This window comes from Oncorhynchus keta, chromosome 3 (genome assembly GCF_023373465.1).
Source record: "Oncorhynchus keta strain PuntledgeMale-10-30-2019 chromosome 3, Oket_V2, whole genome shotgun sequence".
Classification (NCBI taxonomy): domain Eukaryota; kingdom Metazoa; phylum Chordata; class Actinopteri; order Salmoniformes; family Salmonidae; genus Oncorhynchus; species Oncorhynchus keta.
This window is the reverse complement of record NC_068423.1, coordinates 14327547-14348935: the sequence shown is the minus strand read 5'-3', so window position 1 is coordinate 14348935 and position 21389 is coordinate 14327547. Positions and strand designations below refer to the sequence as shown.

Here is a 21389-nt window from a genome sequence, read left to right as displayed (position 1 = left end):
AGTTGCCATACCAGGCAGTGATGCAACCGATCAGGATGCTCTCAATTGTGCAGCTGTATAACTTAAGGAGGATCTGGGGACCCAGGCAAAATCTTTTCAGTCTCATGGAGGGGAAAATGTGTTGTCATGCCCTCTTCACAACTGTCTTGGTGTGTTCGGATCATGATAGTTCGTTGGCGATGTGGACACCAAGGAACTTGAAACTCTCAACCCGCTCTACTTCAGACCTGTCGATGTTAATTAATGAGGACCTGTTCGGCCCTCCTTTTCCTATAGTACACAATCACTTCCTATGTCTTGCTCACATTGAGGGATAGGTTGTATTCCTGGCACCACACTGCCAGGTCTCTGACCTCCTTCCTATAGGCTGTCTCATCGTTGTCGGTGATCAGGCTAAGCACTGTTGTGTCATCAGCAAACTTAATGAAGTTGGAGTCGTCCTTGGCCACACAGTCGTGGGTGAACAAGGAGTACAGGAGGGGACTAAGCACGCACCACTGAGGGGCCCCAGTGTTGAGGATCAGCGTGACAGATGTGCTGTTGCCTATCTTTACCACCTGGGGCGGCCCATCAAGAAGTCCAGGATCCAGTTGCAGATTGAGGTGCCCAGTCCCAGTGTCCTTAGCTTAGTGATGAGCTTTGTGGGCACTATGGTGTGGAACACTGAGCTGTAGTCAATGAACAGCATTCTCACATAGGTGTTCCTTTTGTCGAGGTGGGAAAGAGAAGTGTGGAGTGCGATTGAGATTGAGCCATCTGTGGATCTGTTGGGCGGTATGCAAATTTGAGTGGGTCTGGGGTTTCCAGTATGATGGTTTTGATGAGAGCCATTGACCAGCCTTACAAAGCACTTCATGGCTACAGACGTGAGTGCTAGGGTGTGGTAATCATTGAGGCAGATTACCTTCTCTTTCTTGGGCACAGGGACTATGGTGGTCTATTTTAAAATGTAGGTATTTCTGACTTCGTCACGGAGAGATTGAAAATGTCAGTGAAGACACTTACCAGTTGGTCCGGGCATGCCTCGAGTACACGTCATGGTAATCCGTCTTGCTCCGCGGCTTTGTGAATGTTGACCTGTTTAAAGGTCTTGCTCACATCGGCTACGGATTTGTCTGCAACCCTTCATACAGCGAGCTTAGTAAATGTCCAATCGGAGTTGTTGTCTCTTTGTCTGTGTAGAGGGTTTTAAGGTTTTCATCCTCCCTAGGGACAGGAGTTTTTCTAGGTGTTTTTTTACCATACGACCTGATTAGAAAAATAATCTGGTCCCATCATAGCCCATATAAAACCGTTTTTACATCTGATAAATTACTACTAGTGTCCGTAGTTGGTTAGGTTAGTCTACTACCAGGTCAGGAAGAACTCTGGGACCCAGGAAAACAACCCCCCCCGCAGCACTGTGGGACCTATGGTGCCACCTAGAAATGAAAAGACATCTCGTATTTGTATGAACTAAAAGGGATGGTGGGGATGGGCTTCCATAGTTTTACATGGCTCAGTACAGCAGGCAGCTACTGCGATGATTTCAGAGTGTAACAGGTTGTTTCCCCCAATTTCTGGTAAAAACTCAATAAAGAAAGTATCAAATATTAGTAAAATGTCTGTACATTTCACCTGTTTCAAAAACATTTACAGTGCCTCCAGACAGTATTCAGCCCCCTTGACCTTTTCTACATTTTGTTATGTTACAGCCTTATTCTAAAATGGATTAAGTAAAAATACCCAATAATGACAAAGTGAAAACAGGTTTTAATACATTTTTGCAAATGTATTAAAAATAAAAAACAAAAATACCTTATTTACACAAGTATTCAGACCCTTTACTATGAGACTCGAAATTGAGCTCAGGTGCATCCTGTTTCCATTGATCATCCTTGAGGTTTCTACAACTTGATTAGTGTCCACCTGTAGTAAATTCAATTGATTGGCCATGATTTGGAAAGGGACACACCTGTCTATATAAGGTCCCACAATTGACAGTGCATGTCAGAGCAAAAACCAAACCATGAGTTCCAAGGAATTGTCCTTAGAGCTCCGAGACAGTATTGTGTCGAGGCACAGATCTGGGGAAGGGTACCAAAAAATGTATGCAGCATTGAGGGTCCCCAAGAATACCGTGGCCTCCATCATTCTTAAATGGAAGAAATTTGGAACCACCAAGACTGGGCTTTCCGCCCAGCCAAACTGAGCAATCAGGGGAGAAGGGCCTTGGTCTGGGAGGTGACCAAGAACCCGATGGTCACTCTGACAGTGTTCTAGAGTTTCTATGTGGAGATGGTAGAACCTTCCAGAAGGACAACAATCTCTGCAGCACTTCACCAGTCAGGCCTGTTTGGTGGAGTGGCCAGACGGACACCACTCCTCAGTAAAAGGCACATGACAGCCCCTTGCCTAAAGGCACCTAAAGACTCTCAGACCATGAGAAACTAGATTCTCTGGTCTGATGAAACCAAGATTGAACTCTTTGGCCTGAATGCCAAGCGTCACTTCTGGAGGAAACCTGGCACCATCCCTACGGTGACGCATAGTGGTGGCAGCATCATGCTGTGGGATATTTTTCAGCGGCAGGGACTGGGAGACTAGTCAGGATCGAGGCAAAGATGAACCGAGCAAAGTACAGAGATCCTTGATGAAAACCTGTTCCAGAGCTCTCAGGCTCTCAGAATGGAGCGAAGGTTCACCTTCCAACAGAACAATGACCCTATGCACACAGCCAAGACAACACAGGAGTGGCTTCGGGACAAGTCTCTGAATGTCCTTGAGTGGCCCAGCCAGAACCTGGACTTGAACCCAATCGAACATCTCTGGAGAGACCAGAAAATAGCTGTGCAGCAACGCTCCTCATCCAACCTGACAGAGCTTGAGAGGATCTGCAGATAATAATGGGAGAAACTCCCCAAATACCTGTGTGCCAAGCTTGTAGCATCATACCCAAGAAGACTTGAGGCTGTAATCGCTGCCATATGTGCTTCAACTAAATACTGAGTAAAAGGTCTGAATACTGGGGTCTGAATATTGAAATACTGAAATACTGAATACTGGTAGGAGTGTTGGCTCAATGAGACAATTCTGTTCATACAACCCTGCATCAAGGGATGTAACTGTCAGACAAGTGTAGAGCGGTACCTCCGCTGATAGCGGGCGGTCCAGACGTAGCGAGTATGCAAAATTATATTTGAGAAATATCTGTAGACGACGGTATCTTTACCAAAAGTGTGAAGAGGCTCTAAGAGTGTACTAGAGAAAGGGAGGTCAAAGGTGAGAATGAGAAACTGCATTGCATGCTATTTGTTAAACTAGACCTAATAAAACTAATAGCAAATTGCATTTACATACAGTATGTACAGTGTCTATAGTAACCATGGAAATTAATATCCTGTCAAATTCCAGCCTTCAATTCAGGTGGAGGAGCTGAGACTTTGTAATCATTACTGTCTCACTCAGAGTCTTGATGTGCTGTACCTGGCAACCAAACTGCCTTTAGGGGTCTTTATTGACAAAGGTCCTTTGTATGAGGTTCTGTAATGGAAACCTGAGTTGGCTCCCACCAATGTGCAGTCTAGGGAGCCATCTTGGCTATCTGATAGCCTATCACCTGTCTCCTCAGTGGAGCAGAAAAGAAAATCGCTGTCAGTTTCTCAGAGGTACCCTATCATTTCATACTTTCATACACGCATGTGTACACAAACATGCTCAAAGTAAATTCACACACTTGTGAGAAACTCCAAACACACAGGTAGTCTGCATCCTAATAAGGAATACATGTTTTCATGCACTCATATACAGACTGGCATGAATACGCAGGCACACACACGTACACACGCTCATCTACTGAACACAAATCCACAGATCCACATTTACACATCCACCCACTAACCCATTGGCCACTGGGAAATATGCAAAGGAGTATGCAAAGTGCAGAGGAGATCTGCTCAATGTAAATTTGAATAGGGAGAGTGAGCAGAGTTGGGCCACGGCTTCCCTTTAAGCACCTTGTTATTGGACCACTTACAGAACATCATCCTGATGTCTGCAGTTAAGATTCTAAACTGCTTCAGTTTCAGCACTTAACCCGATCATTATGTAACATATGGGTTGTTCATGGAATACTAATCCCGAGCGAGCACACGCATGCAGGCGCACACAGGAACACACACACACGCACACACACACACACACACACACACACACACACACACACACACACACACACACACACACACACACACACACACACACACACACACACACACACACACACACACACACACACACACACACACACACACACACACACACACACACACACATACCCGCAGTGCCACCCTTGTGGGTGATTGACATCTGACACTCTGGTATAGTTTAATAGTCTCTAATGTATTAACACTGGGACAGGCTGGCCGTGATGGTTCTACAGCCGCACTTCACATCTTCATCTGTAGATCTAGGCGTTTTGCTGCACCCCAGCCTGCTTGGAATGCAGCCAGAGTAGGACGTTTGGCACAGCAGAGATTTGCTATGCACACTCAGCATTAGATGAAGAGGGGGTGGATCCGTGGGCGTCGGGTAAGGGTGTGTGTGGAGGGGAGGGGGGGTGTGATGTAGGGGATGATCTGTCTTTAGTGTTCTCTCCGCAATAGAGTGATGTAGCAAATTGTCGTAAAGAGGAACATGTGTGCTTATGCGTACTAAGACGATGTTGGATCGTACAGCAGATGTAACACACACGGACATGCTGATACGTATGTTATAACACATTGGACGCACGCACGTGCGTATGCACACATGCACACACATACACACAGGGAAGTCCACCCTGGTTTGACAGCACATCAGCTGGCACTGGCTGTATGCAAAGCTCTTGATCCTCGACACCTGCCAAGTTGATTCATTACATTAACAACTCTGGTCTCTAGACGTTTATTCCTAGCTGGCCCCCCATAATGCCCCCCCTCCCCTCACCCGGTAACAGAATTTCTGAAATGTAATTGACTACAATGGGAAATAATAGTAGTCACGCACAACAGTTGGGTTCACAAGCTTGGACAGCACAGTAGAATACAGTTCAGTAAGGTATAGTACAGTACAGCACTGTAGAGTACAGTAAAAAAAAATATATAGTTCAGTACAGTACTGTACCCTAGAGTAGAATTCAGCACAGTACACTGTAAGCACACTAGAGTTGAGTACACTATAATGTACTGTACTGTACTGCACTGTATTGTACTGAACTCTACTCTGTACTGTAACTGAACTCTACTCTGTACTGTACTGAACTCTACTCTGTACTGTACTGCACTGTACTGTACTGTACTGAACTCTACTCTGTACTGTAACTGAACTCTACTCTGTACTGTACTGAACTCTACTCTGTACTGTACTGCACTGTACTGTACTGAACTCTACTCTACTCTGTATTGTACTGCACTGTATTGTACTGAACTCTACTCTGTACTGTAACTGAACTCTACTCTGTACTGTACTGAACTCTACTCTGTACTGTACTGCACTGTACTGTACTGAACTCTACTCTGTACTATACTGAACTCTACTCTGTACTGTACTGAACTCTACTCTGTACTGTACTGTACTGAACTCTACTCTGTACTGTACTGCACTGTACTGTACTGAACTGTACTGCACTGTACTGTACTGCACTGTACTGTACTGAACTCTACTCTGTACTGTACTTCACTGTACTGTACTGAACTCTACTCTGTACTGTAACTGAACTCTACTCTGTACTATACTGAACTCTACTCTGTACTGTACTGCACTGTACTGTACTGTACTGCACTGTACTGTACTGTACTGAACTCTACTCTGTACTGTACTGAACTCTACTCTGTACTGTACTGAGCTCTACTCTGTACTGTACTGAACTCTACTCTGTACTGTACTGAACTCTACTCTGTACTGTACTGAACTCTTCTCTGTACTGTACTGAACTCTACTCTGTATTGTACTGCACTGTACTGTACTGAACTCTACTCTGTACTGAACTCTTCTCTGTACTGTACTGAGCTCTACTGTGCTGTACGTTGATGTCCAGAACTTGTGAAACGTTTGATTGGTTCAGATTTGGTCCAGTCCAAACCAACTAAATGCGGTCTTGTTTGGGGGCAGAACTCATTAAAATAGTAGCCAGTGTCTAGAATAATGCCCAAATATGCAACAAAGGATATTTCAAATGTATACCTTTGTGTACCCATTTAGGATACATCACCATGAAGACAATGACATTCATATACATAGTTATGTATTTCTGTGTAGTACCGATCAGGGACCCATGATCAAATTCCGTTACCTCAATTTCGTTACCGCGTGTATTCGGAGCAGGTATTTAAGAGTGTTTGGAAAACGTGGACACAAAAACCTGAAGGAGATTTTACCGTAATTATGTTACCAAACTTTGCATATGCACAGTTCTTCCAGTAAATGTGGTTTTGTAAAAATGTTCAGTATAAATTGTTAAAAGTAGTCATTGTGCATAGAGTTGTATGGTTTGTTGAACTTATAAATGAAGGGGTTTTGTTTGGCGTACATTTTAAGTGAAAAATCTGAGTCTCAGCACAATTCCGTTACCATGGAATTGCCCATGAACAATCAAATAGCCGGGTTGTGTTTTCCTGAAGAAAATAAGCAATCCCACATGGTGAGTCACTTGGTTAATAAGCTAAAGGCCACATCTCATCCTCATGTGGTGGTATGACTCAGGTAATAGAGACATGTTCCTGACTGTGACCTGAATGACACACACACATTCCTCTCAGAAACACCATTTTCAGATATAATTTCTGTCCAGTCAGTTAATCACATTCTAGACTGCTTAGAATTACAGGGCCAGACACAACCATCAGGCTGACGTATCAATGTCATAGTATGGTTGTCAGTTTCATCTGGTAGCTGCAATTGGACATTGATTGACGTGCACAAACCAACTACTGTGCTACTAGTAATTGATCACTGATGTAATTTCTATGAATAAGTCTACTTTAAAAAACAAAAAAAAACTTTTTCTCCCCAATTGGTAGTTACAGTCTTGTCTCATCGCTGAAACTCCCATACAGACTCGAGAGAGGCGAAAGTCAAGAGCCGTGCGTCCTCTGAAACACAACCCACCCAAGCCGCACTGCTTCTTGATACAATGCCCACTTAACCCGGAAACCATCCGCACCAATGGGTCGGAGGAAACACCGTACAGCTGGCGATCGTGTCAGCATGCACTGAGTCCGGAACGCCACAGGAGTCTCTTGTGCGCTATGGGACTAGGACATCCCTGCCGGCCAAACCCTCCCTTATCCAGGACGACACTGAGCCAATTGTGTGTCGCCCCAAGGGTCTCCTGGTCACGGCCAACTGCAACAGAGCCTGAACTCAAACCCAGAATCTCTAGTGGCACAGCTAGCACTGCGATGCAGTGGCTTAGACCACTGTGCCACTTGGGAGGCCCTTGAATAAGTCTACTTAACCAAGTTAGCCTATGTCAGAATGTTAAACTGACATTGTGGGTAGGTTTTCTAAGGACACAAAGTTAGGCAGCTGTCTTCTCTTTCACCATCTATTTGTTACCATATCTATGATGCAAATCTACAGGACAAATACATACAGCACCAGTCAAAAATGTGGACACCTTCTCATTCAAAGGTTTTTCTTTAATTTGACTATTTTCTGCATTGTAGAATAAAGGGTGGCAACATTGAAGAATCTAAAATCTAAAATATATTTGGATTTGTTTAACACTTTTTTGGTTACTACATGATTCCATATGTGTTATTCCATAGTTTCGATGTCTTCAGTAGAAAATAGAAAATAGTCCAAATAAAGAAAAACCCTTGAATGAGTAGCTGTGTCCTAACTTTTGACTGGTACTGTAGGTCTGGAATGAGGATGCGGCATTCATCGTCATTCTATAACTTACCGCACTCTAATGCACCTGTAAAGGAAATAGATGTGCGAGTTCAAGACAAGAATGCATGAAATGTTATAGGCCTATCATGACATTGATCACACTGAGCAACATATCTAGCATAGCTGAGATATCAGGGAGAAATATGTTGACCCAATTGCTTTTTGGCTTTCAACACCAGTTGTTCAGTCATAGCCTGCCCTTAATAGATATTTTTGCAAACAAGGACCAATAGGCCCAGTGAAGGGAGTAACACGAAAATTAAGTTATGGAGTCGAGGAATGTCCAACTTGTCATCAATTCGGTTATGGAATTATCATCGAGTAATAGGGATTGTTAGTGTTAGATGGTTAGGGGGTGAATGGCTGGATTTACTGTTAATATTACTGCAGTGATGTTGATGGATCCCATCTTTTAAAAAGTGGATCGTCTAACGATGTACTACTGCAGTAGTAGATATATCAAACCAAAACTCAAGTTATGAACGTGAAATTGTACAACTAATTGGGATTAGGGGATTCACAAATATCTTTGCACTGCAAACTTGAATGAAAAAAGAAACCGTATGTCATAGGCTCACTGTTAATGCAGTGTAATATTTGTATATGGCAACCTTTTATTACGCCGTTTCCTCTGCAAATATGGATTAGAGCTTCCTCTTTATCCATTCCCAACTGACCTTACAATGAACTCAATACTTCTGTAAACCAGAGAATAAAGGAATTCTTATTTATCTTTCCACAGTCACTTTATGTACCCTGCGCGTTGATAAGCCTGTCCTGGGGATGTGCACATTTTCAAAATGTTCAGCATTCTTTGTTTCTTTGTATTGTGTTGTTTGTAGTTTCTGTATGGGACTGTGTAAAAGAGAATGTGTGCCCTCACAGGCTCCATAAACTGGGCCGTGTGTGTCTGTGTGTGGGCGACAACGACTTACCAGCACCACATTGAAGCGTTCCTCTAACTCCTCTTCGGCCGGGATGGGAATTTTGGGCCCCGCCGCCTGTTTCTGGGGGGTTTCTGAGCCTGGGGGGAACGACACTGTCTTCCCCTCCTTCTCCATTGGAAACTCCATACTCCCAGCCGCATTGCCCATGACTACAGAGAGCCAGGTACTCTACAGCTACTTCCACACAGACACGAACCCTAGTAATCCAAACAGGAGTCCAGTCCGACTCCACAGCACTGGAACTCAAAATTTGTGCTGAACAAAATGTGTCCTTCCACTACTTTTCCTGTTGAGATGAGACTCCATGTGGCATTGACTGGCGACCGTTGAGAATTTCCATGAACCCAGGAGAAGCAGGCCAGCCCAAAGAATCATCTTCTCCAATGTTCCTACTCCTTCATTCTCTCAGACAGGGGAAGTGATCATGCAAAATGACTCAGACCTGTCAGTAATGTCCCTGTGCACCATGAACAACCTTCAAGAGATTGAGAGATAGCAAACAAGAAAGAGGAAGGACACAGGAGAGTTTGAGCGTGACACTCCTAGTCCTACCACAGCTGCAGAGAAGCCTTGAACAGAAAAAGAAAGGATGAAAAGTGAGAAGGAAAAAAGTACCCTAGTTCCTGAGTGGCAGCAGTAGCTGGCAAAGAGACCCTTGGGGACTTATAGGTAGGAGCCACTCTCTTCTGACTGGTGCCCACACACGACGCTGGGGCTAACTGGTCTCCTGGTAGTCAAAAAGGAGAAGGAGAGAAGAGGACAAGGAGGCAGAGGTCCACAGCCAACTACTCTACCATCCGAAGCAGGGACAGACAGAGAGGGCAGGCAACAGCAGCATTGGCAGCTCTTCCAGAGTGAGAGCGAGAGCGAGAGCGAGAGAGAGAGAGAGAGAGAGAGAGAGAGAGAGAGAGAGAGAGAGAGAGAGAGAGAGAGAGAGAGAGAGAGAGAGAGAGAGAGAGAGAGAAAGGAGTGATAGTGTTTCCTTGGTCCTAGTGCCTCCATGTACAGTTAAAGGGGACTTCTCAAAACCAGAGACTCTGTGGTGTTTTATTACAGAGACCGAGGGAAGAAGGACACCATGAGATGGAGAGAACATCCTTCCCTTAGATGACAAACAGTTGTCTTCAATCTTCAATGCAAATGTCTTACAGTGGGTGCTACAAGTCCAGCATTGACTCTTTAACATCATCAAAAGGTTACATTCCTGTATAATCTTCTATTCCATTTCTTTTGAGATTTTTATCCTACGTGTGAGCTGAATAAAAGGGAATGTTCTGTTGCAGTAATACGTTGAAGCCTGCCTTGCCAGAGGTACAGTGGAGGTACTGCATAACTTCTACAGCTTCTACAGGTCCCATGTGGCTCAGCTGGCAGATCGTGGTGTTTGTAACGCCAGGGTTGTGGGTTTGATTCCCACGGGGGACGAGTATGAAAAAGTACGCACTCACTGTAAGTCGCTCTGGATAAGTGAATCTGCTAAATGACTAAAATGTAAGCTTGTTGAACATGATCTAATGCAGATCAAAGCCTTATTTAGACTAGTGTATTACATCATTGGAAATCTCATAATGCCCAAAGTCTATAAAAACAGACCCATGATGTGAGGTTAGCTAATGCATAACTCAAAACAGGATCAAGTCAGAGTCATAAGTTCTATAGCAGTGACATAACTGTTGATACCTGTACTAGGTGTCGCTCATGGTAGGGACAGGGCAGCTAATGATCCAGGCTTACCACTAGAGTGACTGGTGTGTTACTGAAAGGCTTATTACCTGGAAGCAAGGATTTAATAAATGCTATATTGATACCTGTAATAGTAAAGTAAAGCTTTAATGAGTGTTATATTGATACCTGTAATAATAAGTAATAGTATGTAAAGTAGTAGTAAAGCTTTAATTAGTGTTATATTGATACCTGTAATTATAAGTAATAGTAAGTAAAGTAATAGTAAGTAAAGTAGTAGTAAAGCTTTAATGAGTGTTATATTGATACCTGTAATAATAAGTAATAGTATGTAAAGTAATAGTAAGTAAAGTAGTAGTAAAGCTTTAATGAGTGTTATATTGATACCTGTAATAATAAGTAATAGTAATGTAAAGTAATAGTAAGTAAAGTAGTAGTAAAGCTTTAATGAGTGTTATATTGATACCTGTAATAATAAGTAATAGTAATGTAAAGTAGTAGTAAAGCTTTAATGAGTATTGAGTGTTATATTGATACCTGTAATAATAAGTAATAGTAAAGTAAAGTAATAGTAAGTAAAGTAGTAGTAAAGCTTTAATAAGTGTTATATTGATACCTGTAATAATAAGTAATAGTAATGTAAAGTAATAGTAAGTAAAGTAGTAGTAAAGCTTTAATTAGTGTTATATTGATACCTGTAATAATGAGTAATAGTAATGTAAAGTAATAGTAAGTAAAGTAGTGGTAAAGCTTTAATGAGTGTTATATTGATACCTGTAATAATGAGTAATAGTAATGTAAAGTAATAGTAAGTAAAGTAGTGGTAAAGCTTTAATGAGTGTTATATTGATACCTGTAATAATGAGTAATAGTAATGTAAAGTAATAGTAAGTAAAGTAGTAGTAAAGCTTTAATGAGTATTGAGTGTTATAATGATACCTGTAATAATAAGTCAAAGTAATAGTAAGTAAAGTAATAGTAAAGCTTTAATGAGTGTTATATTGATACCTGTAATAATAAGTAATAGTAAAGTAAAGTAATAGTAAGTAAAGTAGTAGTAAAGCTTTAATGAGTGTTATATTGATACCTGTAATAATAAGTAATAGTAAAGTAAAGTAATAGTAAGTAAAGTAGTAGTAAAGCTTTAATGAGTGTTATATTGATACCTGTAATAATAAGTAATAGTAATGTAAAGTAGTAGTAAAGCTTTAATGAGTGTTATATTGATACCTGTAATAATAAGTAATAGTAATGTAAAGTAGTAGTAAAGCTTTAATGAGTATTGAGTGTTATATTGATACCTGTAATAATAAGTAATAGTAAAGTAAAGTAATAGTAAGTAAAGTAGTAGTAAAGCTTTAATAAGTGTTATATTGATACCTGTAATAATAAGTAATAGTAATGTAAAGTAATAGTAAGTAAAGTAGTAGTAAAGCTTTAATAAGTGTTATATTGATACCTGTAATAATAAGTAATAGTAATGTAAAGTAGTAGTAAAGCTTTAATGAGTATTGAGTGTTATATTGATACCTGTAATAATGAGTATTAGTAATGTAAAGTAATAGTAAGTAAAGTAGTAGTAAAGCTTTAATGAGTATTGAGTGTTATAATGATACCTGTAATAATAAGTCAAAGTAATAGTAAGTAAAGTAGTAGTAAAGCTTTAATGAGTATTGAGTGTTATAATGATACCTGTAATAATAAGTCAAAGTAATAGTAAGTAAAGTAGTAGTAAAGCTTTAATGAGTGTTATATTGATACCTGTAATAATAAGTCATAGTAAAGTAAAGTAATAGTAAGTAAAGTAGTAGTAAAGCTTTAATGAGTGTTATATTGATACCTGTAATAATAAGTAATAGTAATGTAAAGTAATAGTAATGTAAAGTAATAGTAATGTAAAGTAGTAGTAAAGCTTTAATGAGTGTTATATTGATACCTGTAATAATAAGTAATAGTAATGTAAAGTAGTAGTAAAGCTTTAATGAGTGTTATATTGATACCTATAATAATAAGTAATAGTAATGTAAAGTAGTAGTAAGTAAAGTAGTAGTAAAGCTTTAATGAGTATTGAGTGTTATATTGATACCTGTAATAATAAGTAATAGTAAAGTAAAGTAATAGTAAGTAAAGTAGTAGTAAAGCTTTAATAAGTGTTATATTGATACCTGTAATAATAAGTAATAGTAATGTAAAGTAATAGTAAGTAAAGTAGTAGTAAAGCTTTAATGAGTGTTATATTGATACCTGTAATAATAAGTAATAGTAATGTAAAGTAGTAGTAAAGCTTTAATGAGTATTGAGTGTTATATTGATACCTGTAATAATAAGTCAAAGTAATAGTAAGTAAAGTAGTAGTAAAGCTTTAATGAGTGTTATATTGATACCTGTAATAATAAGTAATAGTAAAGTAAAGTAATAGTAAGTAAAGTAGTAGTAAAGCTTTAATGAGTGTTATATTGATACCTGTAATAATAAGTAATAGTAATGTAAAGTAATAGTAATGTAAAGTAATAGTAATGTAAAGTAGTAGTAAAGCTTTAATGAGTGTTATATTGATACCTGTAATAATAAGTAATAGTAATGTAAAGTAGTAGTAAAGCTTTAATGAGTATTGAGTGTTATATTGATACCTGTAATAATAAGTAATAGTAAAGTAAAGTAATAGTAAGTAAAGTAGTAGTAAAGCTTTAATAAGTGTTATATTGATACCTGTAATAATAAGTAATAGTAATGTAAAGTAATAGTAAGTAAAGTAGTAGTAAAGCTTTAATAAGTGTTATATTGATACCTGTAATAATAAGTAATAGTAATGTAAAGTAATAGTAAGTAAAGTAGTTGTAAAGCTTTAATAAGTGTTATATTGATACCTGTAATAATAAGTAATAGTAATGTAAAGTAATAGTAAGTAAAGTAGTAGTAAAGCTTTAATGAGTGTTATATTGATACCTGTAATAATAAGTAATAGTAATGTAAAGTAGTAGTAAAGCTTTAATGAGTATTGAGTGTTATATTGATACCTGTAATAATAAGTAATAGTAAAGTAAAGTAATAGTAAGTAAAGTAGTAGTAAAGCTTTAATGAGTGTTATATTGATACCTGTAATAATAAGTAATAGTAAAGTAAAGTATAGTAAGTAAAGTAGTAGTAAAGCTTTAATGAGTATTGAGTGTTATATTGATACCTGTAATAATAAGTAATAGTAAAGTAATAGTAAGTAAAGTAGTAGTAAAGCTTTAATGAGTGTTTTATTGATACTGTTACGTTCCCCAGTTTATGTGTTGTAGTTTGTATGTTTGCATTTGTTTATTTCAGGAAATGGCTTCCTGAAATCCCTCAAGCAGCTGATTGGTCGACTCCAGGGCTAATTGGAGAGCTGACCCCGCCCCCTCGTCAAGACAGCTGTCTCCAATTACCCATTCAATCTGAAGCTATATAAAAGCCAGTGTTCTGTTCAGGAGAGAGAGATTTTGCTGAAGGCAGATTTGCTAGAGATTTTGCTGGTGGTAGATTTGCTAGAGATTTTGCTGGAGGTATATTTGCTAGAGATTTTGCTGGGAGGTCATTGCAGAGATTTTGCTAGAGAGATTTTGATAGAGGTTGATTTTGCTGGGAGTTCATTGCTGAGAGTTGGTATGTTTTGTGAGTTTGTTGCTCAGCTAGAGCTTATTTGATGTCCTTTGTTTCTTAGTTTGTTTGTGAAATTGTTTAATATTCTGTTTAATTTGTTCCCAGGGGAGAAGGGGAAGGCACCTAGGGAGTGCTTAGGCAAGAGGCCCGCGGGCATACATATACCGTAGCATATTCGCTGTCTAGGCACACTAGGTAAGACCTGGGCGGACCACCCCCTGTATTTTGGTTAGGACACCAGGTGGTGCTAAATTAGGTAAGTAGTGGGTAGGCAGGTAAGATAGGAGAGGGGGGGCATTGAGATTTACTTTCTTTGCTTTGGTTCCGTCCAGCCCTTTTCCCCATATTACCGTGTAAAGGAATAAAGTCCTTGTAAACGGTACCACATTCTGCCTGTTGTCATTCTTACTTGCACCTACAGTCCATACCTTTTTCACATCACGGAGAGTTTAGTTGTAGCAGGGTGTTGCGTTCCCTCTTCATAGAGGCTTGCTTAACAATACCTGTAATAATAAGTAAAGTAATAGTAAGTAAAGTAGTAGAAAAGCTTTAATGAGTGTTATATTGATACCTGTAATAGTAATGTAAAGTAATAGTAAGTAAAGTAGTAGTAAAGCTTTAATGAGTATTGAGTGTTATATTGATACCTGTAATAATAAGTAATAGTAATGTAAGTAAAGTAGTAGTAAAGCTTTAATGAGTGTTATATTGATACCTGTAATAATGAGTAATAGTATAGTAAGTAAAGTAGTAGAAAAGCTTTAATGAGTGTTATATTGATACCTGTAATAGTAATGTAAAGTAATAGTAAGTAAAGTAGTAGTAAAGCTTTAATGAGTATTGAGTGTTATATTGATACCTGTAATAATAAGTAATAGTAATGTAAAGTAGTAGTAAGTAAAGTAGTAGTAAAGCTTTAATGAGTGTTATATTGATACCTGTAATAATAAGTAATAGTAATGTAAAGTAGTAGTAAGTAAAGTAGTAGTAAAGCTTTAATGAGTGTTATATTGATACCTGTAATAATAAGTAATAGTAAAGTAGTAGTATGTAAAGTAGTAGTAAAGCTTTAATGAGTGTTATATTGATACCTGTAATAATAAGTAATAGTAATGTAAAGTAATAGTAAGTAAAGTAGTAGTAAAGCTTTAATGGGTGTTATATTGATGCCTGTAATAATAAGTAATAGTAATGTAAAGTAATAGTAAGTAAAGTAGTAGTAAAGCTTTAATGAGTGTTATATTATTGGTAAAATCACCGGGAAAGCAAAGCAAGGGAAAAAAAGCCAAATTACAACCTATGTGTCGTGACAATTGCATTGTTTTAATCACCTATGCGTAGTCTAATACAGTGACAACTAAAATATACCAAAAAACGATTTAGTCCAATCAATCAATGTAAGCTAAATATGATGAGGCTGTCCATGGTACTGATTTCTGTGTGTGTGTGTGTGTGTGTGTGTGTGTGTGTGTGTGTGTGTGTGTGTGTGTGTGTGTGTGTGTGTGTGTGTGTGTGTGTGTGTGTGTGTTCATGTGTCCGTAGGTGCAAAAAAAACATGTTCACTCACCCTACTTGTAGAGAAACGCCAATGCCATCCGCCTCCTTCATGTTGCTTAAACAGTCTATGGCTCCGTCATAAAGTACACACTTGTAGTTTTAGTTTTCCTATGATACCTGGATAAAATACTTGCTCTCTAGCCTAACTTCCTCTCATGGGCAACGATAAGCCAGCTACTTAACATTAGCCTACTACATCTAGCTACATATCGAAAGTCCATCTTCTCAGGCAAGGAGCACAGTGTATGCATTTATGGTTGGATCAGAATCTCCGTTATAATCATTGGCCAGTACTGAGAATTAAGTCAAACCACATGCCAGAATGAATCCCTATCTCCATCCATGGCTGATTTAGAAAAGGGACGATTTTACAAGATTGCCACCGGAGGATAACAGCACAACGAGATGCAACAATTCTAGTTTTCTGTCAATTCAGGGATTCAGTGTTTAACAGTCACATGTACACGGTTGCAGGCTCGGAGTAATTGAAATAAAATAATGAAAATTGTCATTAAAAAAACTATAGAAATAGAAATATATACATCATAACAACTGTAGCAGTAATTAATAAATACATGTCCATTAGGCAGAAAAAAGACTGGAGAGAATGTTCATAGGGGGAGTAGCAGGGGGGAGGAGGGAGCAGGTAGGTGACTAGTAGTGGTGGAGTAGGTAGGTGACTAGTGTGATTGGTGTGAAGCCAAATCCAAGCTGACTTCCCTTTCCACTTTTTTTTTGGTGTGCCAGGACCATTCACAGCTTAGCTCGCTCAGTTTTGCTCGACACTGATTGGCTATTATTTATCTATTTTTAAATATCAAGGGAGGCCAATTGCTGGCTGGCTTCCCATACATTCAATGCTACGGGCGGCAACAATGTCATACTCTTTTTGATCAAACAGCATAGGTGGGGCGGCAGGTAGCCTAGTGGTTAGAGCGTTGAACTAGTAACCGAAATGTTGCAAGATTGAATCCCCAAGCTGACAAGATAAACATCTGTCATTCTGCCCCTGAACAAGGCAGTTAACCCACTGTTTTTTACCATTCTTTAACAGCCACAATGAATGACCTGTATGTCCGTAAGATTTGTGCAATGTAGCCATGGATTCTGAACAGTCGTTCTCGGCAAATTGGGAAAAGAGAGACTCCGAAAGTGTTGTCCCTTTTTCAAAGTATGCTGCCACTCGTTGTTTATTATCTACAATTAGTCACTTTACCCCTACCTACATGTACACATTTCCTTGACTAACCTGTACCCCTCACATTGACTCGGTACACAATGTATATAGCCTCGTTATTGTTATGTTATTGTGTTACATTTGATTTATGACTGTAGTTTATTTGGTCATTCTTTCTGAACCCTATTGAGCTTCATTGTTGGTTAAGGGCTTGCAAGTAAGCATTTCACCTGTTGTATTCGGCGCATGTGACAAATAAAGTTTGATTTTGAGTACCTCACTAATACTTGTTTTTGATCCCACTCAAAGCTATGCAATAAGGGACTGTAAATCAGTTTAGATGGTGTCCTAATGAGACACAGATTAAACTATTGAGCTTTTTCAAAACAAGGCTCTGAATGTATTGGAAATTAATACAAATTCAAACTGCAATCTAAATGTCTGTTATGGAATGGTCTGCTTTTCAATCACAAGAATGATTGATTTGTTCTTGCTTGTCAAGTGTCTTTAGTTTAAAAGTGTATATACACTCAAACATGGTGGCCCATATAGCGTTACAATATGTAAAACAGATGACTTACCCAACAATATCTGGCTATTAATACAATTAGCATTGGATGTGTTATTAGCCCTGTTGTACACACAGGCCATGTCCATAAAATAACATTTTCAGAGTGCACACCATAAGGGTGCCACGATGCCCCCTACTGGTATTAGGTGTGATGGGCATTCCAAGTCTTTTCGGTGAGCTGGCTGTTTTGGCTCCATTCACATAAAAGAGAGGCTCATTTGGCTCCCAAACGACTCTTCGTTGCAAATGCTTGAAAATCGACCTAGACTCGTGAAATAAATGACAAATCTCCCATGTAAAGCCCAAAAGGTAGGCTACCGTCATATCATGAAATGTGTGTTCAAAAATGTTTTTCCTGGCCAGATTGTTTTGTGACCAGTATTTTTTTTACACAATGAAATAAATCAGTGTGGACCAGATTGATGTGCTGCCCCAATATTTATTATTTCTGCAATGAGAATTCACCCTCTTTAGAGAATTATTTTGTAACTTATGTACAGAAAAACGTTGTTTTGAGCCAAAAATAATAAAAGCAATATTAGTAGTATACAAAAGTTCATAGTGCACAGCTTTTATCCAAAAGGTTTGCCTTTCAAATATAGATTTCATTGATTAAGTCAATTAATTAATGTACTGTTTGGCCTATAGGGTGTGATGTGGCTGTTACATTTCAAGCTTCAATATACTAGATTATTACATAACAGTTAAGTATAAAAAAGACTTCAGTTCAGAGGCGTCATGCCCATAGGGGGCACAGGGGCACGTGCCCTTAGATCTGCCCTGTTTGTCGACCCTTTTCTGCAGTTGAATGACCAAACCGCCCTCTAGTGGCCACATGGGTGGAATGTTTATATATTTTTTAATTTCATAATTACTGAACCTTTTTTTATTTTTTTTAAATGATACCAAAAATCTGGTGTTTCTATGTCAAACCATTTTGTTATATTTCAGTCTTCTGTGATGTATATAATGTGCAATATTGGGATGCAAACTAACATTTTTACACATCAACTCAATATTTGACATGGAACAGGTGTCTTCATTTTTTAAGCTCATAACCATGTGTGTGGGGTGTATACTTTTATTTCAAAGTAGATTTGTTTAGGACTACCCAGAAATACTCTGTGTGACCCTGATTTAGCCCACTGCAGTAAAAGGTAATCACGAAGCAATATTATAGAGTTGGCTTTCGCTAGCCCAGATAGGTTCCCAATCTCCCAACTAACTACCAAGAGGCCATTTCAGGCTATCAATCAAGTAGCTAGCTTGTCTAACTATCTACATTCCTATAGACATTCCTGCAGGAAAAGTTGGTAGACTATAAAAATAAACAATAACTGTAAATGTACTGAATAAGACTCTCATTCCTTTCAATCTTTTACCCAGATTTTAGCTTAGATATGCAGGAAAAATAGACATGTTTTTTTTTACAAAGAATTAAGAAAAATGAATATGGCTCTAGATAGCAGGGGAAATCTATTTCAGATGTTTGAAATATGCACAATTCTCCAACATATGGCCACCACCCCCCAGCCATCCTGTTCTTTGTCTTTGTACCCCCTCAGATTTTTGGGTTGCATGATGCCCCTGCTTCAGTTGATTTAATAAATAACACATTCAATAAAACATGATAAATTACACAGAAAACATCACCAGTGAAAACACATTTAGCAATACACAACATTCATTCACATCACATTCATAGTAAACCATCATCAGGAAATACACAAAGTCCATCGACATGGCTTTGACGACTCAATCCACGTCCACCACGTCCAATGCGGAGAAAGGCTCTCTTCAGAAATGTTCAATCACTCTGTGAAAAGATACAACTCATTTTATCAACTCGCTTTACTTGCTGACAAAGACAAGTGAGAGGTAGGCTAATAAATATGCCCCTAATAAGGACTGTTGGAAAATGCTTTTAGGTGAGTTGGAGGTATATTCTTGCTGTACTAACCAGATCATCAAGATCATCCATCGCAGGTGGCGCGCCTTTCTTGCTCCCTATATCCTGAATCATCTGAAATGGAAAACCATGAATTAAAGTCACACTCCGTAAGATGTGCAAACCTTCAAACATAGACATAAGCCTATTTGGCAGAGTTACACTTACTTCCACATATTGTTCGTACTCCGCCATTCCCTCATCCTCTTCGTTCGCCCAGTCTCTCCAGTTTTCGAAGTCTACAGCCATCCAATTTGGCTACAAGGGACATAATAATGATGGAAGAGAGGGAATATGTTGATAGACATTCTTTCTGGTAGAAGATAGACTCTGTAATATGACGGCTTCATAGCATCGCATGGTGACTTTCTGCTTTCAGAAGTCAGCAATAAAATCATTTGAATCAGCCAAGACAAGCATGCCCCAAGGGAGGGCACAAATTGTTTTTGTCGCCCCACTGTTAATGATGATGTCATATTGCTGAGTCTACCTTCAACACATGAAGCATTTGTCCATCCTTACATTGCTCTTAACTATTCTCAGCGGAAGACCAAATGTTCCAGTACCTTGAGATTGGCATCTTTCTGAAGGCGAGGCCATGCTACATTTTCTTTAACCTTCCTGATCAAGATGTGGATACTGCGATCATAGATTTTCACTTGAGAGTCCTGTTAGAGAAATACACAGTGATGTACTACAGTATCCATAATGCTCTGTAACTTATATCTGGTTTTTAATACATTACAGTGCTGAATACTGAAGCATAGTGTTTTCTATGTTAGTTGTGAGGAGCAAATTAACTTTGATATGAGAAAAAAAAGTCCTTACGAATTTCATTACTTTGTCGTAGAAGTAAATGTGATTGTACATGTTGTTGTCATCAACGTCTTTGCAACTGTCATAGACACAAATCCACAGAGACATACAATGTCATTAAACATAGGCTATAACGCAACACTTTACAATAATAACATATACTATTTATAAGAGCAATGTACAAGTCATTATAGAGTGATCTAACACAGGCCTGTTTGTGAAATCACATGCACATTCAGACACACACACACACAATTTAGACTCTATTTAGACTAACATAACTTGCTAGATCACACACTTTAGGTTTACAAATTGATCAAACTCACCTTAAAACTATATAGGTATCCTGAATATCAACCTCAACATCCTTGGGGTTTTGCACCATGAAGTTGATGGCTACATATTTCTTCTTGTCATACCATAGAGTCTGTGCTCCTTGACTATCGATAAAAACAAACAAATCATAATTAAAATATTGTTATATTGCATATGTTAACAGACTAATCACTAAATACAATTTTATTATAATGTAACAAAATGTATTTTCATTTGCATTATATGCCCAATTTACAAGGGATCTACCGACTGACTAAAAGCACATGGGGTAAGAGACCTGGAAACTTCATTTTACAGCGCTAGTGTATAAACCTAGTCTGTCAAATTAGAATACTGCTTCTTAGCAATACATACCACTCCTCTGGTCTGGGAAGGTTTTTTGGTAACATGGCCATCTTGTTGGTACTTTGTTGATTCTAGGGAGATAATATGCTCCTGGACGTTTATGGTTCTTTTGAAGTTGACTGAGAAAGCAAGTAGCCTACTCAGAATAGTTAGCAGTCTATCTACTAGGACCTGCACTATTTTTAGATCAGCTGGTATCAGCTGCTAAGGGTACATATCCCCTCCCCTCCCCCCTCCACTTCCCTATCCCTATAGGCTGTAGTGGAACTCTCTGGAAAGAAGGGGCATTTTCAGTTTTCACTCCAGGACCACCCCACCTTCTGTGAACTCAAGAAGATGGGGGAGGAAAATGAAAAGCTTGCCAGATGACAGACAGAAACTGATAGCTGCCTCATTTGCCATTTTTAAATAGGGTTGAAGAACTTATTGTCAATATGCTTATTATTGGTCAGAATTGGAATACAAATA

General features: G+C 38.8%; 2 protein-coding genes across 9 annotated transcripts in view; both read right to left on the bottom strand.

Annotated features, from left to right (window-relative positions):
* The window catches only part of LOC118367247 (formin-like protein 1), a 49100-nt gene extending 39372 nt beyond the window's left edge, over positions 1 to 9728 (bottom strand). For 2 of the 8 annotated variants that reach the window (XM_035750506.2, XM_035750515.2), the window contains exon 1: positions 8850 to 9727. In XM_035750506.2, coding sequence (XP_035606399.1) covers positions 8850 to 9008 — 159 coding nt within the window. In that variant the 5' untranslated portion in view covers positions 9009 to 9727. Of the gene's footprint in view, positions 1 to 8849 lie in introns of all 8 variants that reach the window. The other 6 variants (XM_035750533.2, XM_035750552.2, XM_035750542.2 and 3 more) reach the window with 4 other exon arrangements.
* An 8815-nt stretch (positions 9729 to 18543) lies between these two features.
* On the bottom strand, positions 18544 to 21097 carry LOC118367238 (putative protein PTGES3L). The gene is made up of 7 exons (XM_035750463.2): positions 20931 to 21097; positions 20567 to 20680; positions 20253 to 20319; positions 19991 to 20092; positions 19593 to 19682; positions 19437 to 19499; positions 18544 to 19292 (listed from the first exon to the last, which is right to left on the bottom strand). Exons 1-7 carry the CDS (start codon positions 20969 to 20971, stop codon positions 19284 to 19286), a joined length of 486 nt encoding a protein of 161 aa, XP_035606356.1. The 5' UTR covers positions 20972 to 21097; the 3' UTR covers positions 18544 to 19283.
* Between the last annotated feature and the right edge of the window lie 292 nt (positions 21098 to 21389).

Coding starts and splice junctions, on each gene's coding strand:
- LOC118367238 (XM_035750463.2), bottom strand. CDS start 20,971: ATGGCCATGTTACCAAAAAACCTTCCCAGACCAGAGGAGTG. Junction 20,320..20,566: donor GATACCTATATAGTTTTAAG/GTGAGTTTGATC, acceptor TGTCTATGACAG/TTGCAAAGACGTTGATGACA. Junction 20,093..20,252: donor ACGACAAAGTAATGAAATTC/GTAAGGACTTTT, acceptor TTTCTCTAACAG/GACTCTCAAGTGAAAATCTA.